The sequence below is a fragment of the Echinops telfairi genome, unplaced genomic scaffold, assembly GCF_000313985.2.
Source record: "Echinops telfairi isolate 266 unplaced genomic scaffold, ASM31398v2 ScPeMD7_4;HRSCAF=17, whole genome shotgun sequence".
NCBI classification, from domain to species: Eukaryota; Metazoa; Chordata; class Mammalia; order Afrosoricida; family Tenrecidae; genus Echinops; species Echinops telfairi.
Window position 1 is genome coordinate 40,060,610 of NW_022103900.1, and position 18,552 is coordinate 40,079,161.

At 55.7% G+C, this 18,552-nt stretch overlaps 1 protein-coding gene across 1 annotated transcript in view; it reads left to right on the plus strand.

The window, feature by feature from the left end:
- Window positions 1-18,552, plus strand: part of MYO7B (myosin VIIB) — a 135,426-nt gene that overhangs the window by 113,765 nt on the left and 3,109 nt on the right. The window contains exons 27-41 of the mRNA XM_045298324.1: window positions 621-740; window positions 1,445-1,618; window positions 2,228-2,455; window positions 3,551-3,724; window positions 7,315-7,432; window positions 7,510-7,636; window positions 11,152-11,318; window positions 12,265-12,446; window positions 13,267-13,397; window positions 13,719-13,876; window positions 14,334-14,487; window positions 15,075-15,230; window positions 16,093-16,198; window positions 17,620-17,733; window positions 17,975-18,062. Of these exons, the coding sequence (XP_045154259.1) occupies window positions 621-740; window positions 1,445-1,618; window positions 2,228-2,455; window positions 3,551-3,724; window positions 7,315-7,432; window positions 7,510-7,636; window positions 11,152-11,318; window positions 12,265-12,446; window positions 13,267-13,397; window positions 13,719-13,876; window positions 14,334-14,487; window positions 15,075-15,230; window positions 16,093-16,198; window positions 17,620-17,733; window positions 17,975-18,062 (2,197 nt within the window). The remainder of the gene's footprint in view (window positions 1-620; window positions 741-1,444; window positions 1,619-2,227; window positions 2,456-3,550; window positions 3,725-7,314; window positions 7,433-7,509; window positions 7,637-11,151; window positions 11,319-12,264; window positions 12,447-13,266; window positions 13,398-13,718; window positions 13,877-14,333; window positions 14,488-15,074; window positions 15,231-16,092; window positions 16,199-17,619; window positions 17,734-17,974; window positions 18,063-18,552) is intronic.

The window sequence follows — 18,552 nt, forward strand, 5'->3', positions numbered from 1 at the left end:
ATCAGGAGCTGGCCACGTCTCCAGTGACCGTGGAGGTGTGAGAAAAAGGGGAGGATTACATCTTTCTGGTTACCTGTCCACGTTGCTGTGTGGATACAACACTACATGCCAAAAGTTCAAATGACTGCATTTGACCAGGCCAGCTGACAGTTCGCCTAGGCCGTCTGTCTCCTCCCTTGCTGCTTTCAGTAGGTTCTCCCAGTCCATGGTCCACCCTCTTCTCTCTCTTCCACTGTGAAGTTCCAGGCTTAGCCTCTCTCTCTGTCTCATGTGGTCTCTGGCCCCTTCCTTGTACAGGGTCTGGGGAGTGTGTCTGCCCAGTCTGCCATCTTGCTGGAAGTCTGTTGTTTTCAATTCTACTGTCCATGAGCTTTTTGAAGCCCCCTTGCATATGTTAGGATCGTTTTGAACGATTGGATCAAAGACCATGCATGTTCTAAAACTATGGTGTGCATTGCCAAAATGCTTCCCAGAAAGGCTGCACTTAATCCATATTCCCTTTTTAATGTGAGTGCCCATCTCTGCACACTGCACTAACACCAAGTTTATCTTTAAAATTAAAAAAGCTCTTCGTTTGGGTTTGGGTTTGCCTCTCCTTCTCTCCCTTTCTCATCCACCAGTATTTGATGAACTTCATTAACCAAGGGCCAGCAGGCTATGGAGACTTCTGTGCCGAGCGCCTGAGACGGACCTATGCCAATGGGGTGCGCCTGGAACCCCCCACCTGGCTGGAGCTACAGGCAAGTGCCAGCAGGGGAGGATCCCAGGCAATATAGGTACCTTCTCCTGGGTGAGATCTTCAGTCCTGGGTCAGAGGCCGCAGGGTGATTCTTGCTGCGCCATCTCCTGGCTTCTCACCACCCAGCCCAGTCTCCCTACTCCCTTTCAGTTACCTGCTTGGTTTATAAGTCGTGGAATGATAGGCAGCAGCTATGTGAGTATGTTCAATTTCATTGACCTCAAAGCGTTCCAGATTACTGGCCTCAGAGATTTTAGAGAGCTCTTCTGACCGGGTGTGAGGCTAAGTCTCAACCTTGCCAGTGCTCAGAGCTCTGATCTAAAGTGGGCCAGCTTGCCTGCTGGCTGCACTCCTGGAGCTGCTGGGAAAGGGGATTGGTAGCTTCGGGAAACAAACAGATTACAGGCATGTAAGAGGAAGGTGGTGCTGACCCTGCTGTGGCTATCTGGTCAGGCAGCACATGCCAGTGGGGTCTCGCTGGTAACTCCAGCGGTGCCCTGTGGCTGACACTTGGACTTCAGAGGGGTCCAGGCCGCAGGAAATGTGAAGACAGCAGAGGGAGCAGTGGATTTGGGACAAGTGTATAGGCGAGGTAGGACTATTGTGGTTACTCTGGAGTTCAGGAACTCAGGAGCCAAGGGAGCATGTCTGAGCAGTAGCCAAACCCAAGGGGCAGAGGGCGCTGAGTCTCCATCTGTCACCCAGGCTGTCAAGACCAAGAAGCACATCCCAGTCAATGTCATCTTGGTGATGGGAGAGAGCGTGACCATCACAGTGGACTCGGCCTCCACAGCGAAGGAAGTCTGCCAGCACATCGCCCAGAAACGGGGCCTCCGTGACCACCTGGGCTTTTCCCTGCATATGGCTGTGTACAACAAGGTACTTCCCAGGAGTCCTGGCCATGCGCCACCCGCCCTCACACACCCAGGCCCCCAGGACCACCAGCCCGCCACACCCCTGTGCATTCGCAAGCACGCCAGGAGACATCATCAGGCTGGGTCCCGATTGAGAAGTCAGGGTCTCCCTGTACCTTCCCACAGGTGTACCAAGTTGACACCCACCCTCACCGTGGTATCCACAGACTTACAAACCCTACTGAGTCAACTTCCACTGACAGGTTCAGACGCCCGTCTCTCTCACACTGTCAGGTGGGGAGGGTCTTTAGCAACATGTCTAGATCCCACCCGGCGGCCCACCTGTTTTCCCCTACCTGCACTGTGAACACCTCAGACAGACACACTCCTACCAACCAACCAACCAGTCTCCCTGCCCCTTCACCTCAGCCAGACTCACCCTGTGCTGCCAGTACGAAACCTGTCCGCATCCACTCACAGGCAGTGGTTGCAAACCCACGCTGAGCTCGGTGTCCCTGCCCTCCAGGAGCAGCCTGTTGCTCGTGAGCACCTTCTATGTCCATGTGCAGAGGGCGTGGCTCCCTGGGCTGTCAGCTCCCAGCAGCCCCTAGCCCCTGTCTGGTTCTGCCCTCAGTTTTGGTCCCTGGGCAGTGGGCACGACCACGTGATGGATGCCGTCGCCCAGTGCGAGCAGCTGGCTCGAGAGCGGGGCGAGAGTGAATGTCAGTCTCCCTGGCGCATCTACCTCCGGAAGGAGTTCTTCACCCCCTGGCACGACTCCAGCGAGGACCCTGTCAGCACCAAGCTCATTTACCGCCAAGTCCTCCACGGAGTGTGGTCCGGCGAGTACAGCTTCGAAAGAGTGAGGGGCCGCAGAGAGAACGGGGTTCTGGGACAGGGAGTCTCTGGTGGGGGCTCCCATTGGACCGCAAAGGTGCAGGAGAACAGAATGCAACGGGGCTGAAGGGAGGAGGTCAGGAAAACCCAGGGCAGAGCCTGGGGCCAAGGAAGACAGCCTCCCCTCCAGGCCTGGTCTCTGCCCTCCCCCCTTGAACCAACATCTGCCAGGTCTACAGTGTCCATTCAATCAGCAGCACACGAGAAGTTCCCACGGTTGGGCCCAGGTCTAGCTGGCAGCCCCATAGCAGCTGTTTATCAGGCAGTGAGACCCGATGGTCTCCTGGCGAGGCCTGAGTCCAGGTTCCACTTCTGCTGCTTCTGGACGGTAGGACCTCAGCCAGTCACCTCTCTGAGCCTCCGGCCCAGATCTGGAAAGAGCCGAGAGGGACACCACCTACTGAGGAAGACAGTTGTGGCCCTAGAGACTGCTCCTGAGACCCTGAGAGCAGTCCTGCAGTTGTTCAGCTGGTACAAAACTCCCTGGACTCGAGTTGGGAGAAAGCCCCTCTGGTGGCTGGAGGCTGGGCCAACTCCAGCTCCAGGGTCACCAGTCCTCCAAGCAGAGGGGGACGGTGGGGACGGGGGGTGCAGTACAAGACTAGAGAGGCAGAGAGCCTGAGAGGCCAGGGGCCCACCATCCAGTCAGCTAGTGGCTCTGCAAGTCTTTGGTCTCCCAGAATCCCATCGACTTACGATGTCACGGCAGAAGCTCAATGAAACTGAGACCTTATTCATATTTACCCTGCTGATAGTAGCAAACCGGAGTTCCACCTAAGCCTTTGAGCCCCCCCACTGCTCCCTGACTCTCCAAGAGAAGGGGTCTCCCCTGTCATTGGTCTGCCAACCAGAGTGCCACCTGCACTGGGCCTAGTCTAGGCACATGATGGTTTTGCTCAGGGAGGGGCAGGTCCCACCCAACAGACCAGTGGTCACTGGAGCCACTTGTCAGGTTTGCTGGGGGTGCGGGAGGGGAGCTTGGGTGCGATGCAGGGCGGGGTCCTCATGGAGGGGGGCCCCAGCTGTCCTCACTGGCCACTCCTGCCTGCGGGCTGTGCAGGAGGAAGACCTGCTGGGGCTCCTGGCTCGGCACTGCTATGTGCAGCTTGGCAGCGGCACCTCGACCGGGAATGCGGCCATCCAGGAACTGCTGCCCACCTGCGTCCCCACCAAGCTGTACAGGAGCAAGCCCCCCGAGCAGTGGACTAGCCTCATTGCGGCTACCCTGGCCAAGGTCAGCCCTCGCACAGCCTGGGTCCTCTTGGGGGACGGGGCAGGGATGAGTGTCCACCCCTGCGACATGAGTGGACAGAGGGTGGATCCCCTCTGTCTCCACACCTGACCTTCCCCATGGACCCCCAGACCCCCAGGTAACAGGACCATTGAATCCACTATTAGGGACATCCCACTACCACCCACCCGCCATCATTCTTCCTTTCGAGTGAATCTGGGTGTGGGCTAGGCAGCCCCTCTCTGTGCCTGCCCCCCCTGCAGCATTGGGCTGACCTTGGCCTTTTGACCTATAAGAAAGAACACCCACAGCAACTGACCGCTTGGCCTTAGCATTGAAGCCTTCTGTTTTCTGACCCCTGGCCTCCCCCAGCCCTTGTACAGCTCCTCCCGGTCCCTGTTCTTGCTGTACTGATCTGAAGAGCAGCAAGGTGGCCCTGATGTGTCGATCACGCTGGGCCCACTCCCACCCATGAACATACCTCTGGGGTTGGAACAGACTCAAAGGCAGGGAGTGGCCTTAGGACAGCGCTCCCCGGGAGCTCACCACCGCCCTGCCCTATGACAGCATTCTCAGACTCACAAGGGCTGCTGTGCTTCATGAAGTCTCACCCCGGGACCTCGGGACCCAGGGACCCCGGGACGGGGCAACCAACCCAGGCGGATTTCCCAGCAGCCTGGCCCGGATTTCCCAGCAGCCTGGCCTGCATCCCTCCACTCCTCTGTGGGCGTGGTCTTCCTCTGAGTGGTCTGGGGGACACGGCTGTCTTGGGCATCCAGGCCCAGCCGATGCAGCTGCTGCAGGACAACTGCACACATGCGGGCAGCGAGGGTAAAAGCTTAGAGGTCATGACCCCGGTGACACTAGAGACCAAGGACAAGACAAGGAATCAGAAGGCTTGTCAGTGTACAAAAGATAAATGCCAGGAAGACGATGCGGACAGCAGGTGCCATTCGAGCCCAGAGAAAGGCAGGGGGATGGCCATGGGCAATAGTCTCCACTTGGTCATCCTAGAGAGGGAAGTTCCTGAAATCCCCGGGGCCTGAGAAATGCTGCCAGTCCGTTCTGGGCTCCTAGCAAGTCACACTGAAAGCTCAGAGAGGACCTGCAGCAAAGAGCCCCAGTGGCTTTGTCCTGTCACCGTCCCACAGTGTGCTTGACCACACACCTCGGGCCGAAGGGGCTCAGTCACAGCCCCTGGGAGCGACTTGACAAGAGGGTTACAGGGAAGCCGAGCTCTCTTGCTGTCCGGCCTGAGCAATTGCGATTTCAGGAGAGGGACCACGGATGGCAGGCGGGGAGGGAGTGGGGGAGTGTCAGGGAACAGATACGCACATGAGAACAAGTAACTTGGGGAGGTGGAAGGTAAAGAATTGTGAAATGTTCACCCACCCCTTCACTTTCCAAAGTGAGCATCACTTCGCTTCTTATTAAACATTGAAAACACGCTAAATCACAAAATTACACACAGATACAAGGACAAATGGGACCTGACTGATAATAACACAGTAAAGAGATCATCACTTTGTAGTATGTATCATCCCCGCCGACTGCTTTCTGGTCATCAGTATACAACTGAGATATGGGTAGGAGCGTTTTCTTAGAGCGAAAGAGCGATAACTATACTTCATGATAGAGACCACCCTGACATATCCAATCTGCTCTCTCAGCTAATCAGATAACACAGGACACTCCCACTTAGGTCACCCACTACCAACTCTCTCCTCCTTCTGAATGGCTGCGTGGGACATCATTGCAGTAATGAACCATAATTTACTTCGCTGATTTCTATCAATAATATTAAAATTATCCCCCATTTTCCATTCCTAAAACAATTGAGTCGCTTGTATGCACTTGCTGGTTATTTCATTGAGGTAAAGTCAGCGAAGTGAGATTACTGGATCACATGTGATTCCTCATTTCATTAATAGTCCCAAACCACTCTTCAGAGAGTTTTGCACTTACAGTCCCCAAACCAGCATATCCATGTTTCAAAGTAGAAACAAGGCAAATACCATCTTGTTTTACAAACAAGCAGTAAAAAGAAAGCTGCGTTGTATGTCATAGCCAGTCTGGGGCAGATCAAGGAGGCGAGGAAGGCGTGAGGATGGCAGAACAAGGCGAGAAAAGAGACTTGAAACCAGGGACCGAGCAGGGGCGGATGGAGAGGAAGGCACCAGGTCCTTGAGAAACTCGTGCAGAGAAGCAGATGCCAGTGAAGACAAGAGAAAACCAGTGACACGGAGCTAGACACACCCCTAAGGCCTATGTGTATAGGCAGGGGCGAGGACAAGCACACAGACGAGTATCACAGGCATGCGCATGTGCAGACATACACACTGGCATATGCACAGACACATGCACACGCACATGCGCATTTTGAAAACATACACAACACAAACCCACACACACAGATGCACAGATTCAAACATACAACATGCACATGAACGGGTGTACACGTAGATGTGGAAGACACACATGTGTACACGTTCAGGACACATGGACACACACATGCATTGCACCCATGGAGACATTCATGTACAGTAGTGCATACACAGTCTCTGTGCTGAGACACAAAGAGCAATGGCCTGACCCTGTTACGATTTTGCATCCAGGCATAAAGCCTTCCTCCCTTCTCCAAACCACTTCATGAAGGGTCCTCACCCGGAGGGAAGACGGGCCTGGAGCTACCCCACCAGAGCTTCTCTGGCCTCCTGCGGGAAACTGAAGGATTTCTCCCAAGTCATCTCCCCCAAATATGTTAGATTTAGGACACTCCTTGCAACTAAATAATTGTCAAGTTACTTCCCTGTAGGTAGTCAGCTGCCAGACTACTGTCTAGTCCCACCACGGGTTGGCCTGCTCCCTGCTGCTAAGGACAACAAGCTACTTCTCCCTAAAGGCTTGGTTCCTGTAGGTGGGCTTCACACCCTACTGATAATGGTTTCTATGGAGATCCAGAGAACAGATCAAACCGTCTCAGTGACATCCAAAGTTAGGCTGCCATCCTGAATCTAGGATCGCACACTTTGCCACATGTATACGCCCCAATCCCCCCTCTTCCTATTGCGTGGATATCCCTAGATCACCCCACTTCCCATTACTGTATTACCTATAGCACAACCCTTTCCTGTGACTTATGTCTTCACCTGTAATTAGGGGCCTTGCATGTCCCAAGAGAATATAAAAGCCATGGTTAGCATTAGATATCTCTCCACGTGGACCACCAAGTGAGGCTGAGGTGAGCATTACTACCATGAAATGTGTCTGACTCCATTATTTCTCTCTCTTCTATCTCTCATGCTCTTTATGACTTTACTATAATCTTTACTTATTGGTGCTTTACAATTGTGCCTACCGACCCGTGATGATGTGTTAGGGGCTGGATTCCCCTCACAGGCCCCAACCTTCAGCAGACATGTGTGACCCAAGGGAGAAGCAGGATGTTTATCATTTAAACATCCTGGACCCTGAGTGAGGGGTCAGGACAGGGTGGGGCAGCGATTTGCACCGGCAGGCATGATGTGGAACGGGCAGGGTACCATCCGTGGAGGTGACCCTGGTATCCCCAGCCCTGGCTCTCCCTCACTCAGGCACCGTACGCCCAGAAGCAGGCAGCAACACTGGCAGTGAAGGAACAGGTCGTGGACATGGCCCGCCTGCAGTGGCCGCTGCTCTTCTCCCGGCTGTTTGAAGTCACCACACTATCTGGTAATGGCGCCTGGGAAGCTGGGAAATCCTGGGCCCTGGGGCCAAGCCAGGCTTGACACCACCTCTCCCCCTCCCAGGCCCTCGGCTGCCCAAGACTCAGCTGATCCTCGCTGTTAACTGGAAGGGGCTATGCTTCCTGGACCAGAAGGAGAAGGTGCTTCTAGAACTCTCCTTCCCAGAGGTCACAGGCCTGGTTACCAACAGGTAGGTTCCCTGAGGGAAGATGCCCCAGATCGCAACCTTTGTCCTTGAAACGAAACGTCTGGGGTGCTCAGGGAGAGACAGGAGTGAAATGACTCCTTGTCCCTATGAGCCTGTTGAGGCGGGTAGAACAAAGATCAACAGGTATCATTGGGCAGTTGTTTGAATGTGGAATTGTCACTTACACCCCATTATTGATTCTGTTGGGGACCTCTGGAAGTGAGCCCATTAAGCTTGCAGCACCCTTGTTGGTGCACGTTTGTTGAGCAGGCCCCTTCCCTCTTCTTCATACGTGCATGGGTGTTGAGCACCAGGCTGCTAACCACAGGTCAAAGGTTCAAACTCACCAGCCACTCCATAGGAGAGGAATGAGGCTATCTGTTCTCATCAACATTGGTCGTCTAAGGAACACTGTGGAGCAGTTCTCCTGTGTCCTGCAGCATCACTGGGAGTTACAAACAACTCAAGAACAGTGGGTTTCCCTCTTCGTGGTCACAAACGATTCACATGGAGAGTCTGGCTCTCCTGGGGAACGGAGACACTAGACCTTGGGTGTGTGCAGGCTCGAGGTGGGGCTGCCTCTTGATACACACAATTCCTCACCCAAGAGCTTTCATGGCTCTCATCTACTGAGACCACCTCCGAGCCTTTGGGAGTGCCCTGCCTGCACCCTGCTACTGCCCCCTCTTGGCTAAAGCATGTTACCATTACCATCTCATCGCCTGGGCCACCCTAAGCTGAGGCTGGCTATGTGCTGGGCACTTCCATGTATACTGTGAAAACTTACAGCACCCTCATTCTGCAGATGAGTAAACCGAGGCACGGGCTCGGCAGCTCGCTTGAGGCCCCAGGACCAGCACAAGGCAAAGCAGGGGGCCGTCTCAGCTCTCATGCTTGGGTACTGCCCTCTAGTGGCCACAGACTCCCTGCCACCTCCCCACTGCCCCAGAGCTGACCTTCACATGCTGGGACTGGGTGTCTCTACTACCTTTTTTTTTTTCTTAAGTCATTTTATTGGGGGCTCGTACAACTCTTATCACAGTCCATCCATCCATCCATAGTGTCAAGCACATTTGTGCATATATTGCCATCATCATTTTCAAAGCATTTTCTTTCTACTTGAACCCTTGGTATCAGCTCCTCATTTTTCCCCTCCCTCTCCCTCCCTCCCTATGAACCCTTGATAATTTATAAATTATTATTTTCATGTCTTACACTATCCGATGTCTCCCTTTATGTGGGGAGAAGAGAGGTCCCCCACAAATCATCACAGGTCCGGTAGGCGCAATTGTACAGCGATAATAAGTAAAGATTATAGTAAAGTCACAGAGAGCATGAGAGGTAGAGGAGAGATTTAATTAATGGAGTCAGACACATTTCATGGTAGCATTGCTCACTTCAGCCCCTCTTGGTGATCCACATGGGGGGAGCCCAGCCACGAGGGTAGGAGAGAGCCTCAGGAGCGAGAGCAGGAGAGCCCAGGGAGCGAAGACTGGGGAGAGCCTCCACTTTATTGCTAATCAAAGGTTATATATTATTAGGGGGACATGATTACAGGTAACCACACGTCATAGGAAGGGGCAGTACAATAGGCATACACATTGTAGGAAGGGGATGTATGATAGGCATAAGCGTGACAGGAAGGGGATGAGCTAGGGGTGTGCCCTTAGGAATGGGAAGGTCTAGGGGTATGCATGTGGCAAGATGGGTGGACCCTAGACTCATGATGGCAGCCTAACCTTGGTCATCCTTGGGTGGGCTTGACCTCTCTGGGGTCTCCTACAAGGAAACAGACAACTACTATCCTTTTCAGAAGGGAGTGGGCCCTACTTGTGGGATAAACATTGGTGTCTGCTTGTTCTAGATGGCTGATAGCTCTTAGGGAGAATAATCCCTGATCTACTTCTGATGACCACCAAGTGTATAGTCATTCACAAGCAGCTAAGTTTGGCATATATTTGGGGGAGACAACTTGGGAGAAATCCTTCTGTTTCCCACACCTTTACCCCCTTGTCTCTTGTCCATACCCCTTGGAGAGGGGTATGGGTAGGACATTGTGATCGGTTCCCGATTTCTCCCCACACCTTTCCCTTCCCCTCCTGCTATGGCTACTCTCAATATTGGTCCCAAGGAGTTTATCTGTCCTGGATTCCCTGTGTTTCCAGCTCTTATCTGTACCCATGTACATGCTCTTGTCTAGCCATATATGTAAGATAGAATTAGGGTCATGATAGTAAGGGGGAGGAAGCATTAAAGAACCAGAGGAAAGCTGTATGTTTCATCAGTGCTATACTGCACCCTGACAGGTGCGTCTTTTCCCCACGACCCTTCTGTAACGGGATGTCCAATTGCTTACAGATTGGCTTTGGGCCTCCTTTCCACACTCCACCACCACCCCCTCATTCACATTATGATTTTTTGCTCTGGGTCTTTGATGCCTGATACCTAATCCCATCGACACCTCATGATTACACAGGCTGGTATGCTTCTTCTATGTGGGCTTTGTTGCTTCTCAGCTTGTTTATCTTCAAGCTTTTAAGACCCAAGATGCTCTATCTTTTGATAGCCAAGCACCTTCAACTTTTTTCACCACATTTGCTTATGTACCCACTTTGTCTGCAGGGAATGTGTCGGGAAGGTGAGCATCTCAGAGTGCTGGATTATTAGAACAAAGTGTTCTTGTGTTGAGAGAGTACTTGAGTAGAGGCCCAATGTCCATCTGCTTTCTTAATACTAAACCTATAAATATATGTATATAGATCTATTTCCCCATCGTCATATATAAATATATTTACATATGTTCATGCCTGTATTTAGATCTCTATAAATTTCCTTTGCCTCCTAGTTCTTTCCTCTATTTCCTTTTACTTTTCTCTTGTCCCACTATCATGTTCATTTGGGTTTCAGTAATTCCTCTTGGTTACATTGCCCTTGATCAAGCCCTACCAGACCTCCTACAGTCTGCTCGCCATCGATTTTCAGTCACTTGTTGTTCCCTTGTCCCTAAGTTTACCACCCACTTCCCCTTCCCTCCCCCTCCTACCCCTCTCCCATGTCCCCCCAGACCTGTCGTCCTGTTGTTCTCTCTTCTGGCTTGTTTATCCTGCATATCCCATCCAGATAGACATGCAGAGACAACAATTTGCACAAACACAAGACCAAGCAAAACAAAGCGACAATAGAAAATACAACAATAGCTACAACAACAAAGCCAATGACAAAAAAAAAGAAAGAAAGAAAAGCCTATAAATAGTTCAAGGTCTGTTTGTAGTCCTTTAAGAGTGTTTTCCTGCCGAGTCTGACTACCTTTTAATTCAGAACCCAGGTCATAATCCCCTCAGAGCTGGCAGACCTAGGTGCAAACGCCCCTGTCAGGTTTGGGCTCTGACACTGGCGCTGGTCCTGGCGAATGACTACCTCTCATCTGTAGGTCCAGGGAGCCCTCCCCTCTGTGGCCTGTAAGGGGCCGAAGCAGGGGAGGGTGGAGGCCTCTGCTCATGCACCTCGTGTTCCCTTAGGGCAGCACGGGGCCAGCAGAGTCTGAGACTCTCCACACTGCATGAAGAAGAATATGAGTTTGCAACCCCCAGCTGCGTGGCCATCGCAGAGATGGTGGCCATGTTCCTGGAGGGCCTGAAGGAGAGGTCCACGTTCGCCATGGCCTTGCAAGACAGGAAAGCTACAGGTGCCTGGCTGGGAGTGCGGCGGGGGTGGGAGGTGGGGGCAGAGGGGCAGGGGGAGGCTTGGGACAGTTCATAGGAAGTTGTCAGGATGGGGACGCTGAGCAAGGGGGGTTCCAGGCCACTATGGTGGGCAGCTTAAGGAGGGATCTGTCCTCCTTTCAGCTACTTTCATTTCTGCAGAATGAGGGGCTCTGAAAAGGATCGACGTTGGCTCAGAGCATGGAGCCGGGTTGTGTTGTAACCCCTACAGCCCAGTGAGAAGGCTGGCTGAGCCCTGTGCTTTCCTGAGCCTCACTTTAGCCAGCTCTCGGTCATGCAGCTAGGAGGGCTCAGGAGGCCTGCGTCTAAGCAGGCCTATTCTCCCCAAGGCCCCCAGTATGCCAGCGCTCCGGGGAGAGGGGATCATGGGCTGAGGGAGGGTGTGGGGTACACCTGCCCTGCCCCAACGGCACGAAGGAAGACTTGAGGTGATTTGGCTCCTGCATCAGCTTTAGAACAGAGAGGGACTCCTGGGACATGGAGGAGAGAGCAGGTGTTGACCAGCCACTGACCAAGCAATCAGGACTTGGGGGGTCTCCGGTTAGCCTTGAATGTGGGATCCCTGCCCTGGAGGGAGAGAGCTATTCTCTCAGAGAAAGCACATGGCCGCCCATAGCCACGACCACACAAAATCAGACTCTGTGACCCAGCCTGTCCATTCCTCTTCCCTTGTATGCCCACCCCTACCCTGCAGACTGGCTCCTGTTCTAGACCATATGCAGGTCCCAGGGAGAGGCACGTAGCACATGGGTATGGGGAAAGGCCTGAGCATTAGGCCCCAGCTGGCAGCTGCCATCCCTAGCCCCTCACTATGAAGGGCTTGGGGTGACTGCCTGCAGCATCTAGCTGGCCCTGCAGAGCCCATTGACCAGTGCTTTTTGTCCCCATATGTGTAACCTGCATTCCCAGATGATCCAACCCTCTTGCCCTTCAAGAAGGGGGACTTGCTGGTGTTGATGGAGAAGCAGGGACAGCAGGCCTCTGACAAGTGGACTTTGGTTCAGAGTAACAGGCTAGGACGGACCGGCCTGGTGCCCACGGCCTGTCTCTACATCATCCCGACCGTCGTCCAGCCCTCGGAGCGGCTGCTGGTAAAGGAAGCCCACTCTCACACAGCCCAGCCTGGGCCCAACTGAGAGCCACCGCGGGGGCCTGTGCCCTACCTTGCCGAGAACAGGGGCCCCTCGATCAGCAGACTGGGCCACTCCACGGCCCCACGCATCCCTAGGGGTTCTCAGGATCCTGGCACAGACTGTGTTTGGGCACTACCCCACACCATGCTCTCCATTTAGTGGGTATTCCATCATGGGAGTCCCCTCCCTTCTCTCCCACCCAAGAGGCAAGCCATCTTCTTCCCAGCCTTGGCCTCATTTAAACTGTCTCCCAGCCACCGTGTCCCCAGCCCAGCTTTCAGACTGTACCACGTGGAAATGGGCCAGCATCCAGCCAGTGCACGTTGATCACCTGCTGTGTGTCTGGCGCCTGCCAAGCAGAGTTGAGCATGGCAGCGTTGCAACGATGACCGATTCTTTGTCCTCCTGCAGACTCCTTCCCTAAAAAGACACTGGCTGTGGGCGCAAAGAGCAGGGCGGGGGCTTGTATGGAGGGAGGGCTCTTTCGGCTGAGACCTGAACCTGAAGGAGGGGGCACAAAGCAACAGGAAGAGATCAGAGATGCCCCTGAGGAGAGGTGCTCTGGTGTCTGAGGAACCCACAGGGACTGTCCCCCTCACAGGGTGGTCGGGCTTCCAACCCGTTATCACGAAGCCCCCTAAGAGGAAGGACATGGGCTCAGAGAGACTGAGCCCGTGGTAGCTCCGGAGGCTCTTCCCCTGCCAGAGGCCTCCAGGCCAACAGGGAAGAAGGGTCTCAGGGGCAGTGGATCCTGAGTGCCCAAGCTGTCCCCCTACAGAGCCTGCTGGCCATGTCCCCTGAGAAGCGGAAGCTGGCGGGCCGACAGGGACGGCCTGCAGACGTCTTGCCTGAAGAGCAGCCTCAGGAGAAGCCGCACACTCTGGAGGAATTTTCTCAGCAATTCTTCAGGTGCCGGTTCGGGCTGAGCGCTCCCAGGGGCCCGGGAGGCCATAGCAAATGGTGTTGCGGGAGCCAAGAGGGGTTTGGAGAGGGGGGACCCCTGAGCCCAGGGCAACTCTCCCCACAGCAGCCCCAAGAGGTCTGAGGTAGTGACACACCTTACAAAGGAGCCCCGTGAGCATGAGCGCAGGGGCCACAGTCCCGGGGAGCGCTGCTTGGCCTGGGTCTCTCTCCACACTGTGTTTTACCAACGGGGAGAAGCTGGGCAGAAGAGGAGCCACGGGAGAGGAGCTACAAGTGGTCCTCATGCTTGGCCTCCATCCTGACCAGGGCCCCAGAAAAGGAGACAATCAGCAAAGCCACGATGTCCTGGGCCTCGACCAGGGGCCACCTGTGGACCCATTCTTCTGAGCCCTTGCGGCAGCCACTGCTCAAGTCTGTCCATGCCATTGCCGACCTTTGGGACATCGCCTACCAGACCTTTGTCGATATCCTTCCCAGCGAGAACTGCCACCAGGCCTGGGCCCTGCACCTCCACCTTGTCCCCAGAGCTGCCCTGCCAGGGGGCTGGCTTCACAGAAGAGTCTGCCCGTAGCTCACTGTGGGAGTGTGCATGCATCCGTGTGGGGCCAGGGTCAAGTAGTAGTGTGAGGTCAAAGGGGGTTAGTGTGGGGTCAGGGTCAAGGGTGATGTGAGGCTGGGGCATAGGTCAATGTGGGTCTGGTGTCAGAGGTCAGCGCAGCTCTGATTGGAGGGGCCGGATGATGGGTTAGTGAGAAGCCAGTGTGGAGCCAAGGTCAGAGGTCAAGGTCTAGCTGAGCGTCAGCAGATCAGCTTAGCGTCAGAGTCAGGTCAATGTGGGGCCATGTCACTCAGCTGGAGTGTAAGGTTTCAAATCCTTCTTCGGGGTCCACCCCACAGCTCAGGGCTCCTTGACCGCGTCACCCATCCTCAAGTACATGGGCGACTACCCCTCCCGACAGTCCTGGTCCTCTGTGGAGCTCACGGACCAGATCTTCTCCGCGGCCCTCCAGGAGGTGGTCTTACAGGACGAGGTCTACTGCCAGATCCTGAAGCAGCTGACGAACAACTCCAACAGGTTGCTGGGCACTGGGGCCACAGTGGGCTGTCTGACATGCCCCGTCCTGGCAGGCTGGGCCCATCGCTGGACGGGGAATGGCAATTCCTGGAGGCTAAACCGCTTGTGTGGGGTCTTCACAGTAGCAGCAGGAAGGGCTGGAGGCTGGGTCTTCCCTGAAGACTCCCCCCACCAGGAAAAGACCCCTAAAGTCTGCTCCCTCCCCGCCTCTGAGCACAGTGTACTCCCAAAGGGACCAGGGTGTTCTGGGCCAGGTTCCCACTGTGCCCCCTCTCTCGTGGGACTCGGGGACGATGGCTCTGGGACACTCGGTGTTCTCCACCAAATGGGCCCTTAGCTCCTCCGCAGCCCACATGAGGTTGTGGGCATGGAAGCCCTCTGGGGTGTTGAGCAGTGGCCGGCACAGTGCGGCCTTCCCTGGGCCCAGTGCCTCTTCACCCTGGCCACCTTCCCCTGCCCAAGACGCCCCACAGCTTCAGGACAGGTCTCACGACTCAGTCCCCAAGCTGGGCTGGCCTCGGCCCCATGAGGGAGCTCTTCAGGCTGACAGGTCCTCCCCCCCACCCACCCACCCCCCGACTCCCCAGGCACAGTGAGGAGCGAGGCTGGCAGCTCCTATGGCTCTGCACGGGCCTCTTCCCACCCAGCAAGGTGCTGCTACCCCACGCCCAGAAGTTCGTGGACACTCGGAGGAAGAAGCTGCTGGCCCCTGACTGTAGTCGTCGCATCCAGAGGATTCTAAGGTGAGCCTGTCCCTCACCAGACGACAGGGCTGGGGTCAGCAGTGCCCCCCCTTCCCCCACCCCAGTGGGGTGACTCTGGTCTGGGTGACGGGTGGGGGAGTGGGCATGCCCGCTCCAGAACCTGGCATTGGTGTGGGGAGGCAGGAGGGAGGCAGGCAGAAGGTGAGGTCCAGGGGCTTATAGGCCGTGGTCAAGCAGGCTGTCAGCAGACCCGGTCACAGCCTCATACTGCTTGTTCATATCCAGAAGGAACGATCTGGAGGCCAGACTATCTGGGGCCAGTACACCCCACGCCATCCGTCTTTCCATCCCAGTCCCAGACAAGGGCAGCCACGGTCAGGGGCCCTCTCCTTGTCCACCATATCGCTCCCAGAGCCTCTCGCCTCTGCTGGTGCAGCCTCCCACAGCCCTACAGAGCACACGGCCATGTCACCCAGCCAATGGCTTCATGGCAGCCTTGACCATGCAGAGGGAAAGGGCGCCCAGCCGGAGTCCCCATCCCTTCCTGATGCCCCTGGCGTGCGGTACCAAGAACACAAATCAACCCAAGGACATCCATCCTCCTCCTATCTACCGAGACCCTCCACCCACCCCCCCACACCCCCAGGAGCCAGCCTGTGTCCCTTTGCCTTGTCTGAGATTCACGTGTGCTGAGCACCCTGGCACGGGATCCCTAGGTTATTCCATGATCGATTTCTCACGCAGAGCTGGAAAGTCCCCTTCCGTATCAAGCAGATGAAGAGTGAAAGCCGTCCCACCCACCCCCGCCCCACACAGCGCGCACACACCCCTGAAGACCGGGACTCAGCAGGTGGGAGTGGGACGGGCAGGGTGGGGTTCAGCACGTCCTGTCCTGTTCCAGGTTGGGGCCCCGGAAGCAACCCCCACATCAGGTGGAGGTGGAGGCCGCAGAGCAGAACATCACCCGAATTCGCCACAAAGTCTGCTTCCCCAATGACACCAGTGAGGTACGGCCCCACGCCCTCCACGTGGACATCCACCCTCTAGGTTGAGCCACGCCAGGGTCTCTGCAGGCGCTACCACCCCCCACCCTGCTCTGACCGATGTCCCAAAGAACGCGGAGGAACGTGGGATCAGCATGGGACACTTCCCAGCAGGGACTCCCTTTTGTCCTTCTCCTGTCCCCTCCACTTCTCCTGAGAAGCGGCTCCCACAGACCTGACCTCAGGCCCCTGGCTGCGCTGGGCAGGTGCAGGCTCTGGGGCTGGCCCACAGCCCTGCTGTCCTGCCCCCAGACATGTAGGAGCCGCTTAGGGGGGCTGGGAGGTCTCCGGAGGCAAAAGCAAAGACTCCCCAGAGGCATGCATTGGTCTTTCCAGCCTGGGGGCACAGCACATCCAGGAGAAAGGGGGGCCGGGAGGGTGGGTAGTAAGGGTGGGTAGTAAGGCCCCTGGGCCCAAGGGACTTCAGAACCTGTCTACGGCACAGGGAACAGGAATGGCAGTGCAGGGTGTCGCCTGTGGGCAGAGCCCCCGGGGACCAGGGCTGAGAGGGTGGAGGAGCCGACTGGGAGGTAGAAGACCCTTCTGCACCAGGGAGGAGGCGTGAGGAAACAGCCAGGGGGCTGACATGGCGACACTGCCCTCAGCCCACCCGAGCAGCATGTGACCCTTTGTCGCCTCAGCGACTGTGTTAGTCTGGGTACTTTGGAGAAACAAATCCACAGCAACTCATGTATAAGAAAGAGTTTTATGTAAAGAAAGTGTGCATCACGAAAACATCCCAACCCAATGCTGCCCAAGCCCACAAGTCCAACATGAACCCATTAACCCAACACCAGTCCACAAAGTCCTCCACCTCACAAAACAGAGGCAATGATGCCGACTGCAGGAGGAAAGCTGAGTGAGTGAACGAATAAGCATCTCAGCACGAGCAGGGGTCTCCACACGGCTGCTCCAGCAGCCAGGGCTACATCGGGATAGGTCCATGTGGCTTCTCCTTGGGGATGTCTTGTAGGAAGTCAATCTTGCAAGCTGAATCAGGGACTTGCTAAGGCAGCTGCACCCTGGTGCGACCATCACAAAACAAGAGACCCGCGAACTAGAAAGGCGAGGCTCACCACCTATTTATCCCTCCGCCTTTCAATTAGCCCCACATGTGATTATCGGCCAGGCTGGCACAATTAACTAACTCAGCGACATTCAAGTCCTGTACTCTAATCATCGCCGCAGTCTGCCTGCAGGACTCTCAGAGCAAGTGAGGAGACCTGGCCAATCTCTACAAGGGGGTGGGGTCTTGGCATCCTTGGCAGACTGTTGGCCAACCAGGGCCTTAGCAAGCAGCGCCCCTGTCAGGCTGTGCCTTGCTCTGGAGAGAGCCACTTGGGGGCACCCTGGGCGGCGCCGACTCTTGAGGCCTCTCTGCGCAGATGATGGAGGTGGGTACCAGCTCGCGGGTGCGGGACGTCTGCCAGAGCATCACCGCCAAGCTGCAGTTAGCCTCCTGGGAGGGTTGCAGCCTCTTTGTCAAGATCGCAGATAAGGTATGCCTGGCTGTGGATGGGGAGGCAGGCCCTTCGAGGTGGGCCCTGGCTGCGGAACTCAGCCAGAGGCAGGGAGAGTGGGGGACCCAGAGCCCAGCTTCCCACTTCCTGATAAAGGTCTGCCCAAAGTGGCATTTGATCCCCGCGGTGGTAGATGGGCCTGGCGAGGCCCAGCCCTTGCCAAGCCCTTCGTGAAGGCAGCTCTATTCACCCCCTGGCCTGGCCCCCACCCCCACCCCAGGTCTTCAGCCAGAAGGAAGAAGACTTCTTCTTTGATTCCCTGAGACATGTGTCTGACTGGGTGAAGAAGAACAAGCCCCAGAAAGAAGGTGAAGAGGGGTTGCTGTGGGGTAGGGCCGGGGAGGGGGAGAACAAGAGGGGATGCCTGCCTCTCTGGGGAGAGCCCACTCTCTTCTTCCTCCCAGCATTACCTTGCAATCAGGCTCAACCTCTGTCCTTATTCAGGCCTGTTCCTGGGACGAGTCAGCCCCAGAGACCTCACGTGTGGCTCTCATGCCCATTCATTGATTCATTCATTCACGCCTCTGTAGTTGCCCTGGGTGACGGAGTGTAGTCAGGCCCTGGTGCCAGGCAGGGAAGGCACAGGTGTGACACCCAGGAGTACTCAGCTTAGACAGGGGCAGAGTATGGGGATAGGCCCAAGACAGATGCCGTCTTTCAGGGTAATCAGGGTACACAGCTGGAACCCTAGTGGTATAATGGGGTCTGCCCTGGTCGGCAGTTCAAAACCACCAGCCACACCAAGGGACTTTCTACTCCCATAGAGCTACAGCCTCAGAAACCCACAGGGGCAGTTCT